The 19,016-nt window shown below is 35.5% G+C and overlaps 1 protein-coding gene across 13 annotated transcripts in view; it reads left to right on the top strand.

The window, feature by feature from the left end:
* The window catches only part of PAM (peptidylglycine alpha-amidating monooxygenase), a 321,951-nt gene that overhangs the window by 236,654 nt on the left and 66,281 nt on the right, over nucleotides 1–19,016 (top strand). For all 13 annotated transcript variants that reach the window (XM_040239733.1, XM_040239742.1, XM_040239741.1 and 10 more), the window contains 7 exons: nucleotides 6,118–6,166; nucleotides 7,739–7,806; nucleotides 9,105–9,185; nucleotides 9,469–9,545; nucleotides 9,896–9,999; nucleotides 16,277–16,461; nucleotides 17,515–17,586. In XM_040239733.1, coding sequence (XP_040095667.1) covers nucleotides 6,118–6,166; nucleotides 7,739–7,806; nucleotides 9,105–9,185; nucleotides 9,469–9,545; nucleotides 9,896–9,999; nucleotides 16,277–16,461; nucleotides 17,515–17,586 — 636 coding nt within the window. The remainder of the gene's footprint in view (nucleotides 1–6,117; nucleotides 6,167–7,738; nucleotides 7,807–9,104; nucleotides 9,186–9,468; nucleotides 9,546–9,895; nucleotides 10,000–16,276; nucleotides 16,462–17,514; nucleotides 17,587–19,016) is intronic.

The raw sequence follows: 19,016 nt of genomic DNA, 5'->3' as shown, positions 1-19,016 counted from the left end.
AAAGAGAAGCTGAAAACCCTTGTGGAGCAGTCATCCAGTTTTCATCTGTCTCAAGATTAGATTCTGATTAAATGTTATTTTCAGTTTTCATCCAGAGCCTGGAAATACTTGTTTCTTTCATTATCAGATGATTCTTTAGAAGTCTTAACCAATGGACCCCCAGTACTTCTGTGGCTTGATGGGCTTCTAAGACATTAGTAGACTTGATTTTACTTGGTTTTCTTTTTAAAAATGACTCTCTAACATTTTCACTGTTAATATCTTCACCATTACAAAGAGTTCCAGTATATACATATGACATTATAATGGACTGTAATGACATAAAATGAAATATACCTCCCAGTGTCAGCTAATCCCTATTTAGTGAATGAAGTTTCATCACTGTTTCTTTAAATCAATCAAGTTAAAAGTATTTCTTAATGAAAGAGAACAGCAGTCATGAAAGATCCCTTTAACAGGGATATCTTGCATTCAATCTTCTGTAAATACAAATCATTAATAGCTGAAAGTCAGGTGTTCACCAGTGTACCTTGGAGAGAGCATGCACCCACAGCCCAGTACAGTAAAAGAGAGAACAATTTGTTTTTGAAAAAGACTAAAATAAATAAGTAAAAATACCTGGAAAGAAGAGCTGTCAAGATTTTTGCATGATAATGGCTGTACAGGACAAGTGAATAAACGTAAATTAAAAGAACAATTTCAAAATTAGTATAAAAATTGCCTTAATCCTGTTGAACTAACTTCCTCTAGTCCAGAACTTAGAAACAGGTTATCTTGAGTCTGGTCAAGGGGATCTTTATTACTAAAAGTCATGGAAGGACTTTGAAATAGCGCATTATCAACTTCTTCAAGGTCCTATAGTCCCTAACGCATGAATTTCATTTTAGCCAGACCATGATGTGTTTGTCTCACTGACACTCCACAGTATCACTGATGACTCTGTTCTGTGTCTCCCTAGTTTGTACCTTTATGAATCAGCATCTCTGTTTCCATTTTCAAAATACCCATTTTGTGCAATATCTTTAGCATACCATTTCAATTCTAATTCTCTTTGCTCATTTGATATTCCCATCCCCCCGCCTTTGTTCCATTCCTTTTATTAAGTTGGAAAAATGTGATGTGCTTCAGTTTCTTCAGTTAAAGAAATTCCTGACCTATAGCTTTGAAAATATATTTCTTAAAAGTAAAATATTCATGTTCTGAAATTTTTTAGAATCTACCAATTAAAAAAAAATAATGGTCATAGTAACTTCTGTTTATTGGCTATTTTCTGTGATCCAAATAGAGTGCTACATTCTTTATGTAGGTGTCTCATTTATAGTCTGAAGTTTCTTAGTGATGTCAGTATTGATCATGAGTACTAGTCTACCAGATTTTAAATAGATAACTTTTCAGATCCTACTCCTTTTAAACAAAGGAACTCAGAGAAGACCTAGTGGAAACTGGTGATGATTTTGTAAGGCGCTGTAGTCAAATAGCTGTGTGTGATGAAACTGTAAAGATTAATTCTAAACTTTCCACCCAACAAAACTTACGTATTGTACATTGGAAATGTGCAACATTTACGTTGAAATATAAGTCGAGAGAATAGTGCTCACTTCCTGTTCTGCCTTTCATTCAGACATTCAGTCCTGTGATTTCAGGCCAGTTCAGTTATTTCACCCATCACTGTTCAATCTTAAGCTGTGGTGTTCCGTTTCCCTGGTCTTCTGGCATGCTTCAGTTTTTCCATCTATTCCTCACCTCTCTTCTGTTTACTTTCACCCTAGTCATAGAATTACATTTCTCGACTAGCTTTTTCAACCAGCATATGCTTTGGATACTCAAGTTCATTTTCTGTACCTTTCTTAACTATCTCAGTCCTGATTGCATTTTTTTCATCGTGTGTGGTAAAATATGAGCAGAAGCACCGATGTGTTTCTTTATGATAATAAACCTTTAAAGCGTCATCCGTTTTAAGAGACAGACTTCATTTATAGCCTAGTGAATTGAAATGAATTAAATCTTATGAGGCTTCATATCTTCTGGCTGAAGTGCCGTGTTACAATAGAAGGGCAAGCAAAGTCAGAGCCTACTGGAAATCATCAGTAAAATACGCAAAACCAGCGGAAGTTTCTGAGTTCAGAAGTAAGATCAGTGTGGAGGTTATAGAAATGATATTGCATAACTGTGGCTAGGATCATCTTGGAGTTAAAAGGTAATAATCTCCACACCAAACGCTAGGCTGAAATATGCTTCTCTCCAAAGCTGCCACTTGCAGTAGGAATAGCTATGGATCCTGGAGCCCTCCAGACAACCTTGTTTGAAGGAGTTCAGGTTACTGTTGCTGAAACTTCTCAATGTATGTATATGCAAACACATAGTCTCCTTAGGTCAAACTGTAGAAAGTCAAACTGGAAGAATTCATAATGATTTACAATAATAAAATTTGATTTTGAAGTAATGAATATATTTTCATAGCCATTGATTCAAACAATATCAAAAATGTATATGAATATGCTTTATAAGTATTTTCTTTGTGATAACTCTTAGCATGTTGCTCAACTAAAATATCATCATTAAAATATTTATCCATTACTAAGTTAAAGAATTTCCTCAAGTTACTCAGCTGGTCTTATGATCGTTACCCCATGGATAAATAATGATATATATATATCTCTAAAGTGTGATGTTTCTATCTAAAGCATAAAACATAGTATCTAAACACTCATACACAGAGGCACACATGCACACAGCACTTTTTTAGAACTCTTTATTTTTTGCTGACTCAGTGGATCAAATTCACAAGATAAACTTGATGGATACAAATTCTTTCATCCATGACTAAGGAACTCTATTTAGTGTGATTTTTAAGTCTGTTTCTTCACCAGTTTTCCTTCTGTATATTTTGATTTCTGGAGCTTTTTGTTAAACAGGTAAGATTTTCACTTTGTATATTCGCTAGCCTTCTAACCATATAAGATTTTGTTGTTGTTTAGTCCCTGAGTTGTGTCCAACTCTTTTCTGACCCCATGGACTGTAGCCCACCAGGCTCCTCTGGCCATGGGATTTCCCAGGCAAGAGTACTGGAGTGGGTTTCCATTTCCTGCTCTAGGGGATCTTCACAACCCAGAAATCAAACCCACACCTCCTGCATTGGCAGGGGGATTCTTTACCACTGAGCTACCTGGGAAGCTCTGTACAAGATATACATTCTATGAAACAAAACTTAAAAGTCTCGAGATTCAGTTTTCCCTAAAGTCATTATAATACCTAAGTCAGAAGTTCAGTATATTTTTCTCCAGAATGTGTTGAGCTTCTCATATTACTGCTTGATTTTTAGCTGATTAAGTTATTTTGTGTGATATCCTTGACTGTCTTACAGAATATGGCATTGATTGATCACTTTTAAATCTCTGTAGGGAAGCAAATAGCAATTATATAGAAATTATTTAATTTGCTATCTTTTAATTTGGTGAAAATTTTGATGTGTGCTTAGAAAATGTCTTCAAATTAAAAGTTATTTTTTACTTTCATGCTTTTGAGTAAAAATCTACTCAGTTTAGACAATTCTAATCAAGAATGTTATCTAAGAGGATGATCAGTTACTAGCAATAGCTGGCATGTTACTGTTAATAACATTCCTACTACTTATAATTTGGTGACATATTTCAGCTTTAATGATAAATTATTTAATAGTTGCCAAAATGTGTTAATTAACTGATTTATTTTTCTCACGGAGTTTTTTTGAAGTCATGGTAAAGAATATTAGCCAAGTTGAACATCAAATGTGATTAACTTGATTCTTTCAAAGCAAGAGTATAATATAAAACCAAGAGACAGTTCTCATTGCGCTTAGAGCCTTTTGCTTGGTTGGACATTAGGGGAGTGGGAGAAATTCTCACCTGGTATTATTAATTAAAATAAAAAATTACAAAACCCGACCACTCAGTAATTAATGAGTCGTCTGTAAGCGCCAGGTAATGTGCTAAGTGGACACCTTCTATGATCCTGTCCTCCATTGCTTAAAATCTTCCAGCAGCTTCTTGGGAGACAGAAAATGAAACCCAGAATCTTAAGATACTCTGCATGGCCTAGGCAGTCTCCTGCCTCTTGGCCACTGTATCCTCCCTAGACCTCAGCAGGTAAAACAGCTCCCCAGGGTCATCTTATCCTGTTGAGCTCACGGCGTGATTTTATCATGCTTATGTGCTTGGTTGGTATTTTGTTTCTCCTTGTCCCTCCTACCCCGTTTCCCTGTGTCTCCACTCCCACTATAGCAGAAACACCATGAGAGCAGGAGATCTGGACCTGCTGCTTTTCACTGTATCCCGACTGTGAAGAATATAGCAAAGCTCAGTATATTCACTGAACAGATGATCACCATTTTTCGGAATACCCTTAGACAATAGATAGTTTTTTATACACAGGATAAATGTTTTCTGAAAACAACTCAGCTATTTAGGTGAGTCTCTGGAGTGTGGAATTCATTTGGTATAAATGAATGATATACTTTCCACTATTCTTTTTTGATCACTGGAGATACTTAGGTAATTCTGAGTGAATCCAATGGCTAATCATTTTGAAAGTAGTACAGAGTAGGTATATCTACTAAGTCTCAATCAGTGCACTTAGGAAAACTTGTTCTCAACAGTAAACAATTTAAATAAATTAAACAGCAATATTCAATTCTCCTTTCTATCTGTATGTATAGATGTATGCCTTTCTGATGTATGGCAAAACCAATACAATATTATAAAGTAAAAAGAAATAATAAAATAAACACATGACAGATAAAAAAACTCAGTTGAAATTTTTTAAAAAAGAATTCAATGAAATTATTATGAAAATAGGATGTCACTGAAATTGATTTAGCAGATTGGACAAAGTCTCTTTGTAAATTGACACTAATGTGATGTTAAATGTAAAATTAAATATAAAATGTTCATCATTGCATTTATTTCTGTACTATTTTTGTGAAGATCAAGCTTAATACTATACAGTGAAGTTTCCTTTATGTTTTACTACTGAAGTATTAAACATGACTTTTTATACTGTGTCTAAACTTTATCTGTGGTAAATCAACATGTCTATCTTACTAGTTAAGTTACCTGTTATTATACATTTTTATGTGAGGTTATCTTTGCTTTTCTTATGAGAATTACAGATGAAAGGAAAATTTTTTCTTAAAAAAATTATATGCTGTTATTTATTAGTATACTTCACTTCCTAATTTCTAATATAAATCTATCATTCTTGTACACACTCAATAGTTATATTAAAATCAACTCAAAGTTGAGATATAAGGTTTTATAATTCCTTAGAACAAAATGCTTAGAAAGAATTTAACATATACAGGAATGGAAGGAATGAGTAAGTCTGAGTTACTATTCACGGTGTCTGTGGTTAAAGATCAGCAAGTTCAAAAGAGTGAAGAATTTGGATGGGTGATTTACATTTCTATCTTCTTTCTACCTGAGAAAGACAAAGGAAGAAAGAAGAGAGAGGATGTGTAAGAGGTCTCTGTAGTGTCCTTGGCAAAGGTACAGAGATAACTCAAACACTTTCCACTAAAGTTAGGGTATAAAAAGAATGAACATCAGGTTCCTATTTAGAAGGTAGGATTGAGTGAGGCTTAGAAACCAAGTAAGGTGATTTCTATACATAAATTTGAGATATTACAGACTAAAAAATGGTGATACCTTGAAAGCCCAAATTATGGACTGATTCAGTTTTTGAAAAGTAGAAAAGCTAACTGTTTGGATCCCCATAGAACAAAACCAATTCAGTTCACGAGCTTTTCTGGATCTTTCAACAATACAGATAGTGTACTGAGAGTGGGCATAGTTTTCTCTTGTGAGCTTGTGACTAGAATTTTAGTGTGTCTGCTAGGAAGCAGATAACCGGTCAGTTTGATGAGTCAAGAAAAAGCTACAGACTACTTGAAATGATAGTTCTGTTGTTGCTCTGTGATACATTGGAATTAAGTGGATTTTATGAGTATGAAAGTACTCTGTAAACTGTAAAACACCATACAAGTGAAATATGTAGGGTTTTTAAATTTAGTATTGACTTATTAACATTTTTAGTTTGAAATTCATTATTCATATTTAAGATGTGTATTTTGTGTATTTTCAGATAATCACAAGGACTGCTCTGGTGTTTCCTTACACCTCACACGCCTGCCGTAAGTACCTTGGTTATCCTAGCTGAGTGATAGCTTTTAAGATCTTCAAGAGCTTAAAAGTGGGAGGTCCACTATGCTAGTTATCTACTGCTGTATAACAAATTATTCTAAACTTAGTGGCTTAAAACAGCAAGCATTTATTGTCCCGGTTGCCTGTGGCTAAGGAATTTGGGCACAGCTTAGCTGGGTGCTGGTTGTCTGACACAAAGGCCACAGTGAGAATCTCGGCCAGGGTCTCAGCCATCTAGAGACTCGACCAGGGCGGATTCGCTTGTGGGCTCTCTCACGCTACTGTTGACGGAATTCGGTTCCTTGCTGGCCATGGGCTTGAGAACCCCCTCATTTCCTCCTTGTGTGGGCTCTAACCAGGGCAGCTCCCAACATGGCTGCTGTTGTCTGCCCCTCACCATCAGCCAGGGGAAACGCAAGAGGGTGTCCAAGGTGGAAGCCAGAGCACTTCTGTTTTCTCATCTCAGAAGTTACGAATGTGTGTCCAACAGGTCGAGAAAGTGGTGACCACAGGTCTTCCTACTCTGAATCCAATGGGCAAAGAAAAATTATTGTTGCTATATTCTGTTTGTTAGAGATAACAAATTACTGGGTCAGGTTACTCAGTCCAGCCTGCATCAAGGGAAGACGATTGAACAAGAGCAAGGATGTCAGAGCTGTAGGTCATTGGGAGCTGTATCGTTCAGGGTCCTCCAGAGAAAGTGAACCAATAGAATGTATGAGAGAGAGAGAACGAAAGAGAAAGAGAAACTGAAATGTACCTTAAGGGATTGGCCCACACAGTTGTGAGATCTAGCAAGTCTAAAATATTCAAGGTAGGATGGAAGATAGGAAATCCTGGCAGGAACTGATGTAGCAATCTTGGATCCAAAAGCATAATTCCTTCCTCTTCCGAGAACCTCAGTCTTTTCTCTTAAGACACTCATCCACATTTTGGACCATAATCTGCTTTACCCAAAGTCAGTGGTTTAAATATTAATTACATCTTCAAAAATACCTTTATAACAACATCTGGGCTAGTGCTTAACCAAATATCTTGGCACTACAGCCTAGCTGACTTGACATATAACCACTTGACATGTTAACCACCACAGGAGCCATTTGGAGATTGGGCTTCCCAGATGGCACTAAGGGTAAAGAACCCCCTGGCCAATGCAGGAGATCTATGAGATGCCAGTTCTACCCCTAGGTCAGGAAGATCCTCTGGAGGAGAGTATGGCAGCCCACTCCAATATTCTTGCCTGGAGAATCTCATGGACAGAAGAGCCTGGCAGGCTACAGTCCATAGGGTCACAAAGAGTCAGACACAACTGAACTGACTTAGCACACACACACATGTAGAAATATTTACCATGCCACAAAAATGTGTATTCAGCTATTTGCCCAAGAAAATAAGTTAGTCTCAGGAAAAATATATATATTCTACTTCATTCCCCACATATTAGTTTAATTTCCACATGAATCATATTTTATAGATCAATGAATTGAAGTATACCTTATTTTTCCAAGGCAATTGTTTTGATGTTTTCCAATAGTTGAAATAAATGTTATTATTTTGTGCAGACAGCCTTTAATTGCTGGCATGTACCTTATGATGTCTGTTGACACTGTTATACCACCAGGAGGGAAAGGTGAGTAATGATCTTTTAGAATTTACCATTACCTCATTACCTAATCTTTAAGGATGGATTTACAGAACATCTTTTATAAACACTTGAAATGACCAATATTTTTGAGTCCTTGAAAAGTAAACCAGTTCTTTATTATCCTCAGAGTTAAAATAGGTTTTTGTGTTATTCCAAGCCAGCAGTTTATTATTTTCCGGTTTTATGCCAAGAATTGAGGTCCATAGGGAAGTAGTGAGTGATATAAATTTGAATATCATTCTTGAGTATTTTACAAATAAATCATCCATCCTTCAGATGCCAAAAAAATGTTCTTATCATACCGTGGCATAAACTTATAGAGAATATCAGATTAAGAATCAAAAGCTAGCAAATCCAGTCTGAACATAGATTTGTAAAATGGGTATAATAGCTGGTTTCTCCTAAATTAAAAAAAAAAAAACTATTAGAATGAGTCTAATATTATTTATTGCTGTAAATATCTTATCCTTTGGTGAGAGTGTCATATTATCCATTTGTTCTTACTGGGGAGCTGTTAAAGTCAATGACAAGTATGATCTTGTTACTTTTCACTGTCTAATTTAAAAAAGGCATTTATTGAAAACTCAACTATGTGTTAGACTATAAGGAAGGAAAAGTATATGAAATGTTTCCTTCTCAACAGGAACTATCAATCTCATTATCTTAGGTGTTTGAAATAAAATTTCCTTCTGTTCTAAAAATAAAAACCAATATTTAAGCTTTTTTAGCTGCATAAATTTCATGATGAAGGTATCAAATTAAGCCTGGGTTTTCACTGACAGTGTATGTTGTTTTGACTCTAGTCATTTTATGAGTGAAACAGAATATAAGGGGTTCTTAGCAACCCACTCCAGTACTCTTGCCTGGAAAGTCCCATGGACAGAGGAGCCTGGTAGGCTGCAGTCCGTGGGGTCGCTAGGAGTTTTGGACGCAACTGAGCGGCTTCCCTTTCACTTTTCACTTTCATGCATTGGAGAAGGAAATGGCAACCCACTCCAGTGTTCTTGCCTGGAGAATCCCAGGGACAGGGAAGCCTGGTGGGCTGCCATCTATGGGGTCGCACAGAGCCAGACACGACTGAAGTGACTTAGCAGTAGCAATAACTCATTTCAATAAGAAGCTGGCCTATAATAAGTGCTTAATACCTCTGAGTACATGAGTTTGTGTTTACTCAAAAACCCCATGTTTAACTGCTTGTGGATACTCTGTACATACTTTTAGTCAAGAATAATATTATTTTGCAGTTGAATAATGACTTTTTCCTGTGTTTTCATTTCTAACAGTGGTGAATTCTGATATTTCATGCCATTATAAAAAGTATCCAATGCATGTCTTTGCCTACAGAGTTCACACTCACCATTTAGGTAAGAACTTTACATAGTAAATGATATGACACTGTGCTTGCTAATGCTGTAAATGTAAAATGTGTAGATTATATCTGACGGGAAATCTGTATCATCTGTTTCAGTGGAAGAGGTTTTGTGCAGTACCTTAAAATTCTGCATGTGTTTTCATCATATTGTTTTCATTAAAATGCCGAGCATTCAGGTTTCTGAAAATATTTATATTTGATTTTGCAATAAGAAAACAAATAATGCCTTTTATCTTTCTAATACCTTATGCAATTATAATTTATGTTCATTACAGGCAAGGTAGTCAGTGGATACAGAGTAAGAAATGGACAGTGGACTCTGATTGGACGCCAAAGCCCCCAGCTGCCACAGGTGTGTGGAATCTAGTACAATTTTGAGAGAAAAAAATTATTAATCAGCAGGTAGTAATTTGTAAAGCCCTTATAGAGCCCTTGAGAATTTCTTTAGAATCTAAACATCTCTAAATCTACCTTTACTCTATGTCTAAGCTGTGTTTAACTTCTTTTTTTTTAAATTGTTTCCAATTTGATGGGTTCTTATCAGTTCTCTGAGTATTTCTAAGCAGGGTGGTGAAGCGTGTCTGTGAATGCGTGTATATTCATCCTCTCAACCCAGGGTGCCCCAAGCCTCACGTTATTAAGCGTGAGCTTCTGGGTTTTGTTGATAGCTTTAATAAATCATTGTCTTCTTCTTCTTTGCAGGCCTTCTACCCAGTAGAGCACCCAGTGGATGTTAGTTTTGGTGACATACTGGCAGCAAGATGTGTGTTCACTGGTGAAGGGAGGACAGAAGTCACACACATCGGGTATGACTCCACAGAGTCCATTGTTTAGAAACACTTTACTAGGACGAGGCGTGGTTATCAGTGACAGTTATCTTCATGAATGAATGGCGTATTTTTCCTCTATCATAAACAAGTACAGCAAACCCTAGCATTTTATGATTTTAGGACTGGTTGAGTTGGTCAAACTGCAGAACGTGTGCTTAGTTTGTTCATAATTCCTATCTTCCTGCTTATTCAAGACCTTTAGGATCACACCTCTACATATTATAGTTGCCACAGGAGTATATATTACTTCCTGTATATCTTAATAAAGAAAAATGTAATGGTTATAATTTTTTTCTCAAGTGTCCTTTTGCCCTATGTTCAAATTTAGGTGAATATATAGGTTCTGCATATAATGGTGGCCATTAATTACTCAGAACCAGGATTTTTTTTCCTACCTGTTAAAACCTTTATGTATTCATTATGAGAATGTTCAACTTTTAAGTAAGCTTCAAAATACTGAGCTGCTTTGAAATAAGTATATTTTATAACACCAAGTACATTTTTCAAAGCACTATGAACTCTTTCAAAAAGGGTTTGCCTAAATTAAAAATGAAAGATAAAGTCTCTTATCACGTTTTTAGAAAAGAACCAAGGAGCCTCCTTTCCATTTTAAACTAGGTTATAAAATATTTACTGACACCACCTAGAAGATGGAGCTTTAAACCATTTATCTTTTGATCAAAGAGGAGTTACAGAGAGTAGACATATGAAAATATGTATTAGATGCACAGATGATTCTTATGATGGCAACGCTAGCTATTGGTTGTTAGGGGATACAGAAAAGATACTAAGGCAGGTGGATATAAAAAAAAAAGCATTTGAGATGGTAGAATAGGATTTTTTAAGTCAGCCTGAAAGGATTTTTTATTAATAAGCATCAATTGAGACTAATGATAAACAGAAAAAAGTTATTGACTTATATTAAACAAGGAAATTTTAACAGATTTGCTTTTAGATGAATTTGCTAAATTTAAGACAGAGATGTGAGGAAAGCAATACAATTACTGAGTTGCATAAAATGGTAACAAAAGGATTGACAAAGTAGATATAATTGGATTTGAAAAAGTCTAATCATTCACTTTACTAACAATCTTTAAATACATGAAGTGTAGTGTCTCTGGAACTTTATTTAAATGCCATTCATTATTTTATTAATCTTTGAAATAAACAAAGGAGTAAAACAAGTCCCTTTCAACACATTCTTTGTGTTAGTTTTCAAGTTCAAGTGTGAAATAAGTAAAATTTTATTTTATTTTATTTTATTTTGCTTAGAAGTACCTTTACAATTTGGGAGGGTTTGTAACTTCTGCCAGATTCTATCTTTTGAGTATCCTCTGTGTAACAGTATCAACCATGGAAATTAATGACTTGTTATAGTACCAGGATGAGAGGCCAAAGTGATCTCTAGGGGCCTCTTTCAGTTTCATGAGTCCGAAATAATTCTAGTCTTTTTTAAAGTGTGCATTTTGCTTTAAAATACCCTAAAATGACTATACCAATCTATCTTTTTGTAAATGTCCTGTGGGCTAAAGGAAATGCCACTTTGTAATATAAACGAAGTAGAAAGAAATTATAGGTAATTAACTTATGGGTCAATCTGTATTCTGAATATTTAATTTATGCTAAGAAAGCAGGAAATTTTGGATAAATTTAAATATGAATGATATCCTCATAATAATGCATAGCATTCCTATAGCACTTAGTATGCTTTTCAGTAATAACAACAATGCATCCATTTTGTAAAATAAAGAATACCACCTCCATAGGGTACTATAGTATCACAATTGAGAATGTAACCAATAAAAAGAGAAAACTAGTCTATTTATGATGTGTTTTAAATTAAACATGTGTTGTGTGTGCTCAGTCATATTTGACTGTTTGCAACCTCATGGACTGTAGCCCACCAAGCTTCTCTGTCCATGGAAGTTTTCAGGCAAGCATGCTGGAGCAGGTTGCCATTTCCTGCTCCAGGGGATCTTCTCAACCTAAGGATCGAACCCACGTCTCTCGCGTCTCCTGCATTGGCAGGCAGGTGGATTCCTTACCACTGTGCCCCTTGGGAAGCCCATTTTAAGTAAATGGTACTCTGTAAATCTCACTCTCTTCCCTGTTCCCATCTAACCACCAACCCACATACGCAAACATCACTCCCACTAGCACAGATTTGAGCCCTGAGCCTGAAGCCTAACTTAAACGCAAGTCTCACTTATCCAGGGGTCTTATGGGGCAAGAAGACGTCCCCTCCATGCGCTGGAGGAGCAGTGGGCTCCCAGTTTTCAACCTGCTTCTTCTGTAGCCACCTGGAAACTAGGTTTACAGGAAGACTGCACCATCAGTGGCCTCCCCAGTAAGATTTTCAGTCGAGTGATTCTTCTGCCCGGTCCTAGTTTAACTCTGCATTAAGCTAGAAACTTTAGAACTGGAGAAAGCTTAGGTAGAGCAATCAGAGTTAACTAATAAGAAATAGTTAAAAAATTCAGGACATTTTTTAACCAGAGGTTCAACTCAAAATACAACCATTAGAAACAAGTGAATTTAAGACAAAATATATCGATAAACTTAATGATAACATTTTAACCTAGATACATATTTCTTTTTAAATATTAAATATGAGTAATATATCTTAGGCAAATTTCTCTAATGTATATATTAACAATATAGTACTAATTAACCTACACAGAAGCAATACTTTGTGCCTGACACTGCATTGTATACTTTATATTCAACATGAGGCTTCTCTTAGTTCATTTCAAATGTTTAGTCAACTTTAAACATCCAAAACAAGAATTTAATTGAGTGAGCCAAATAAGCTAATTAAGTCAGTTAATTTGCCTAAAAGTATATATGCGAAAATTTAGAATTAATTCTTGAGAATTGGTAGGTAATATTTACCAATTTGATCAATTTTGTTGGTCATATTTTTCATTTGGGAACAGTTATTTCATATACATTTGAGAAGGTCTAATAAATATTTGTAGTTACCAAGCACAACACTTTAATCAGCATTTAAATATATTATATGCAAATAAAGTTATATGGTCAATAGCCTCTTAATGTACAAGTTTTAGGGCTTCCCAGGTGGCGCTAGTGGTAAAGAATCTGCCTGCCAGTGCAGCAAACAAGAGAGAGATGGGTTGGCTCCCTGGGTCAGGAAGCTCCCCTGGAGAAGGAAATGGCAACCAGCTCCAGTATTTTTGCCTGGAAAATCCCATGGACAGAGGAGCCTGGCGGACTACAGTCCACGGGTCACAAAGCGGCAGACACGACTGAGCCCACGTGGGTGCATAGTAGTGTACAAGTTTTAAAGCACCAGGAAACCTTTTAAGAAACAATTCAGAGCTTTGCAAAATAACTTCTTTAAAGTTTTCATATTTCTTTCCAAAATGAGTCTTTTACCGTCATTGGCTACTTTCAAGTTTAGCGTGGCACATGAAGGTATGTGCAGGGCTAGGGATGCGGGAATCGCCAGAGTGGTGTATCACTGTCTGAAACCTAGTCACGGTGTTCTACAGTATTTGGGTTTTTATAAAGGATGTGTTTCAGAATACTTGATACTTTCTTAAATGTCTACTACGTATCTTTATAATATGAAATTATATATTTGTTTAAAACCCTGATAGATGGATAGATGAAAGAAAGAGAAACAGACATAAATATTTATGAGAAATGCTGTAAATTGAGTTCATAATATTGACCTGACATGGCAGTATAATGTATGGGGTAACAGGTTATGCTACCTGTAATAAATTATAGGCATGTGTTAAGACAAATGACTTATTCTTCATTCCACAGATAGTTATTGAGGACCTACTATTTTCAGGCCAGCCACACACTGTCAGAATTAAAGCTAGCTGGTGTAAAAGAAGTAATTGTCACTTACGCACCTTATTATGCATGAAGAGAGAAAAGCAGCCCTGTAGTTTGGGGATCTAGGTGATACCAACCGTCATCATTCAGGGAATCAACAGTGGCGATAGGGACTGTGGAAAGGGCCATTTGGTGGGGCCGGAGGAGCAGTCAGAACACAGTCCTCCTCCACACTCACTTACGTTAACAAGCATGAGGTTGACAGAATCGAATTGCGTATGTTATTCTCTATGGAAAAGAAGGTGGATGTGTTACAATTCTTCCTTAGGAACATAGAAAGCAACTTGGTTTAAAGTCAGATCTTTTGAGTGAAAGAAAGATGAATGTCAAATAATATAGGCAAACTGTGTTGGCTGATACTAAGGATCATTTGAATCCTAACATGTTTAAGGTATGATAGTTTCTCGGATTGGAGCTCAAAGTTCCTTTGACTACAAGTTCAATTATTGATGGAAAGAAAGAAAGTATGGCTTTTCTTTTCCTTCAGCTGTTTAATGAAATTTTCTTTGTGAAGATTCTTATTTAATCAGCTCAATATTGTATCACAGGGTCAGTGCCTCAAATGAGCTATATTTGGTGAACTGATGAGGCAGTTTCACAAAATCACACATGTTTAGAGATGAACATGGGCACAATATTCCCAAGTGGATAAAATATAGAAGGATCGTTCCATGGGTTAATTGCAAGTTTCGTTTATTATTATATAAACCTATTCAGTTTTTTCCTTTCCCTAATTTGGGAAGGTTTCATTTCACTTTCCTGCTCTGCACCATGATTGCAGGGTTTTCTGAACCAGGGCCACATCTTAAATTCCTTTTCCCTCATTTCTCTGTCCTAGTCTGTATACCCTTTTCCTCATTTTGAATGGGGGAGGGCAGATAATATAATGAGAGGCTGCAGCTTATTGCTTGGGCTCCAGCCCTTCGTTTTATAGCACATAATTTTCTGACCAACTCCTAACCTGCTAAAATATAATTCTTAGCAATGGTGTTTTGACACTTGAAGATACGTGCAGGGAACAGGTGTTTGTTTGGGATTGCACGTCACCGTTTGCTTATATTTCATGGGAGAGGCATTTACCCTGACAGGTATCAGATTCGGAGGGTGAAAAGCCAAATTATTTTCAAAGCATAAACAGAGCTTCCCATGACCATTCCTGTGGTCTCTCAGGGGCTCTGCATTTTCAGAGCTTAGAGAAACCACATCCCTGTTTGGAAAAGATTTTTCTTCTTTTTTTTCCTTCCCTTGCTGATGGCATTACTGTTGCTATGGAGAGGAAATAAGTGCTCCGTGACATTGCTGGAAAAATCAACACTGACGTGTTTCTGCACAGCAAATAGTCCATTTCAGAGCTTGTTTTTTATTAGTAGAGGCTTGCTAAAAATTATCAGAACCGGTATCAAAAAGGAAATGTTTCTTTGCCGGAACCACCTTGGTTTATAAAAGTTTTGCGATGGTGTACCTAAACATTTCCTTCCGAATAATAGAAAAGAGTATGAAACACGTGGTAACCCATGTGAACTGAGGAAGAAGAAAACGTGTTTTGTAAACTATCAGGCACGATTTATATTATTTGAAACGTTTTTTCTTGGAAGTGACCACCCCACTGTTTAAAAATCTATTTTTAACCTTGAATTATTCAGTTGTCTAGCACTACCCCATTCAGATCTGAGCCCTTGGACGAGATTAGGCCTGCTTTCACTTTGTATCATTCCTCAGGCATTCTTTTCTTCCCTACTATAGAAATCAAGGTGCCAAGTCAGATATCAGAGATACGTTTATGATGTCTTAGTATCAACACATGATTCTTGATTCATCTCACCCTCAGGAATAAGGCAGTAACCAAAAGCAAGATCCCGGACTCTCATGGTTAAATGGAAAAAGCCATTTTAATATAAGCTTGTAAATAATATATATTTCTGTTGAACTGTTCTGAATTTTATTGTTGTAAGTAAATAATTAAATTTCCCCATGAGAAAAATACTTTGCTTTATCAATGAGTTTTAACAAATAGCAGAAGAACTAAAAAATAAAAGGATTTAGAAGAGAAAAGAAAGCCTCTCGTTGCAATTAAAATGTCATTTCCATCTGTAGTATTTGGTGATATCCATGGAGTGACTGCAAAAGGATACTCCATTTTTAAGTGGAAAAATGCCATTGACAGTGTGCTCTTGATGTTGAAAACTGTGATGGGTTTTGATGAAAGCTATAAAATAAATGCACAATATGTCCACCTTTGAATCTACTGCTGGCAGGTTGACCAGTTACATTTTTCTTGCATGAAGAATGTGTTTTATGTGAATGACTAATCTGTCGTGTCTGTGGGTTTTTTTTTTTTTGTTTGGTTGGTTGGTTGTTTCCTTTCTGTTTTGTTTTCTGCCTGCAGTGGCACGTCTAGTGATGAAATGTGCAACTTATACGTTATGTATTACATGGAAGCCAAGCATGCAGTTTCTTTCATGACCTGTACACAGAATGTAGCTCCGGATATATTCAGAACCATACCAGCAGAGGCCAATATTCCAATTCCTGTGAAATCCGATATGGTTATGATGCATGGACATCACAAAGGTAAAACTGATGCTTAATTTAAAGCAACGTATGTTTTTCTATTTTTCACTTTCTTATGTGTTTTGTTTGACTATATGATTAATAGTTCAAATCCTCCTCCTTCTTTCTGTCAGGCAGTTGCACGTGTTCACATAATCTAGTTCTCTCTTTTCTCCCTTTTCTCCTCTCCCTCCCCTCCTGTCCCTATCAAACAGTTAAAACGAAAACTCTCAGCTAGTGATGAAACAGATTCGTTGGGGACCAAGTCTGTAAATAAAGATCTTTCTTCATGTAGTTCGTGTTTCTAGTTTCCTCACTTCATTCTTCCCATAACCAGTAATGAATTATTTAATTTATGAATTTATATACCATGTTCTAAAGAGTGCCACCGTTTGTAGATGGAAATGGTTATCATCTCTGATCATACCTGACATTATCTGTTTAATGAGTCTCTTCAAGCTAAGAACAATCCTTGATTTATGAGGCATTACTAGCCTTAGTCTTTTTGAGCACCTTTTCAGAATTGTTCTTTAACTTACTGTTCATCTGCAAAATGGTCATGATTGTCATTTCTTCAGTTTAAAATTGCAAAACCCATACTTTTTTATTGGATGAAGTATGATGAGACTTGACTGAGTATTACAAGTTCAGTCTTAATGCCAGAAAAACTCATCTCTTTCTACAGGAAATTTATAAAAGAAGTTAACACAGCAAGCAGATAAATTCCAATATATTTTAAAAATGTACTTTTAAATGTTCTGAAAATATCCTAAGTTCAATTTAGAAAATAATACAAGCAGTTTTATTAGTGCATCTTCAAAATTCTATATCATGTCTATATCACTGCAATGGTTGTTGACTGTGGTGTTAAGCCAGAGTCTGGCGCTTGGTAGTCATGATAGAGTTTTTGTGAATCAGGAGGGCGTTTCTACCATATGAATTCTTAATACTGTTGGTTTTATGAAACACAGGATCCTGAAAATATTTTTATGTTGATAGTATATTTCCAAAAAACTATTTACAGTGTGTGATATATACTGTAAATTTATGCTCAGCTCTTTTGATCCCTTATAGAAACAGAGAACAAAGACAAGACTTCTTTACTACAGCAGCCCAAACAAGAAGAAGAAGGAGTGTTAGAACAGGGTATGTATGCTTCCTGCTATAACTAGTCATATAAAAGTATTCACTATCCAAACAGGCAAACAAAATGTAAAGTTATTGAGATATTTTAGGTCTTTCTTTATCAGCCTAATGCCTCCATATTACTGATTTTATATAATGTATAATTCAGGAGAAAATAATCAACTGTTACACTTTGGCTTTGACAATTCATTAATGTAATTTAGTCCCATTAAATTTTTCTGTCTTTGTTTTATCTTATTTAATATTAGCACTTTTATATAGAGTGTAGTAAGTGCAAATATAACCATTAGAAACAATTAGTGGGCTGCTTTTGAAACCTTATGACCTTTAACATTTAAATTCTTATATGTTTTGTATGGTGTGTTCGTTTGCTATATTTGAGGTTCAAGAAAAAAAGAAATTGAGTTAAACCGTATCTTGCCTCTCTTTTAAGTCGTTCTTCTCTCCCAGGTAAGGTAGGAGGGATTATCATCTTAAGCAATTGTTGTTTTGTGTTAAGTTGCCATCTGATGAGTTAAGAAGGCTACATTCTTCCTCTGTTCTGTTTACTTAAAGTGGTAATATTTGATGTTGTAAGTTGTATACTGCATGTGCTGGCACTGCAAATTTATTCTCCCAAATCTTACTTTCTTGCAGTTGTTTAGAAGATAGTACTTTGTGTTAGGCTGAAGTATGTTATCAAGTCGTTTTTGGCCTAGATGTAATATATTTTAAAACATTAGTTTAATGTTAGTGCAAACACACTTCTAATGACAACATAAAGTATATAGGAAATGGGATTTTTCCACTAGCAGTTATAGAAATTTGTGACTCTTTGGATATTGAGAACCACTATAGGAATTATTCAAAATGTATTTTATTAGGTCTAGGTCAAAGATACACTTATAACAAATGTACTATACGCTAATAATATTACACAAATAGCATTTGCAAAATTAAAAACGCAGGCTTTTTAAAGAAAAAAATGCATTCTGAAAGGGGAGTAGGGTAAACTGTAACATAAAAATTTTGAAATTATACAGAGTATGTTCCATAACATCTCATTCTAGCAAAGTGACCTAAAAACTTAGCTCAAAGTTGTTTCTATTTTGTATTAAATAAAAAAAGGAGATGACTTTATACTAAGTAATTTATGCTAAATGGTTCATACTGAACTATTGATGACTTAAAATAACCAAGTTTATCAATGCTCTGTATATATTTTGTAAGGAAATCAATAATTGTAGCCTAAACATAGTAGCTTTAAGTGTTTACTCTAACTGTCCAGAAATTTAATCAGACTTAAAATGAATTATTTTGACATTGCACACAGTTTGAACTGTATGTCTTTGAAAGAATTGGAGTCATCTTAGAACCCATTTCCAAACAGCAACATATTGGTACAGTAAGGAATGAGACTCCCATTTAGTGCATTCAGCTCGTAAAATATT

This window comes from Oryx dammah, unplaced genomic scaffold, assembly GCF_014754425.2.
Source record: "Oryx dammah isolate SB20612 unplaced genomic scaffold, SCBI_Odam_1.1 HiC_scaffold_5, whole genome shotgun sequence".
In the NCBI taxonomy this organism is placed as follows: Eukaryota; Metazoa; Chordata; class Mammalia; order Artiodactyla; family Bovidae; genus Oryx; species Oryx dammah.
This window is presented reverse-complemented; position numbering and strand designations above follow the sequence as displayed.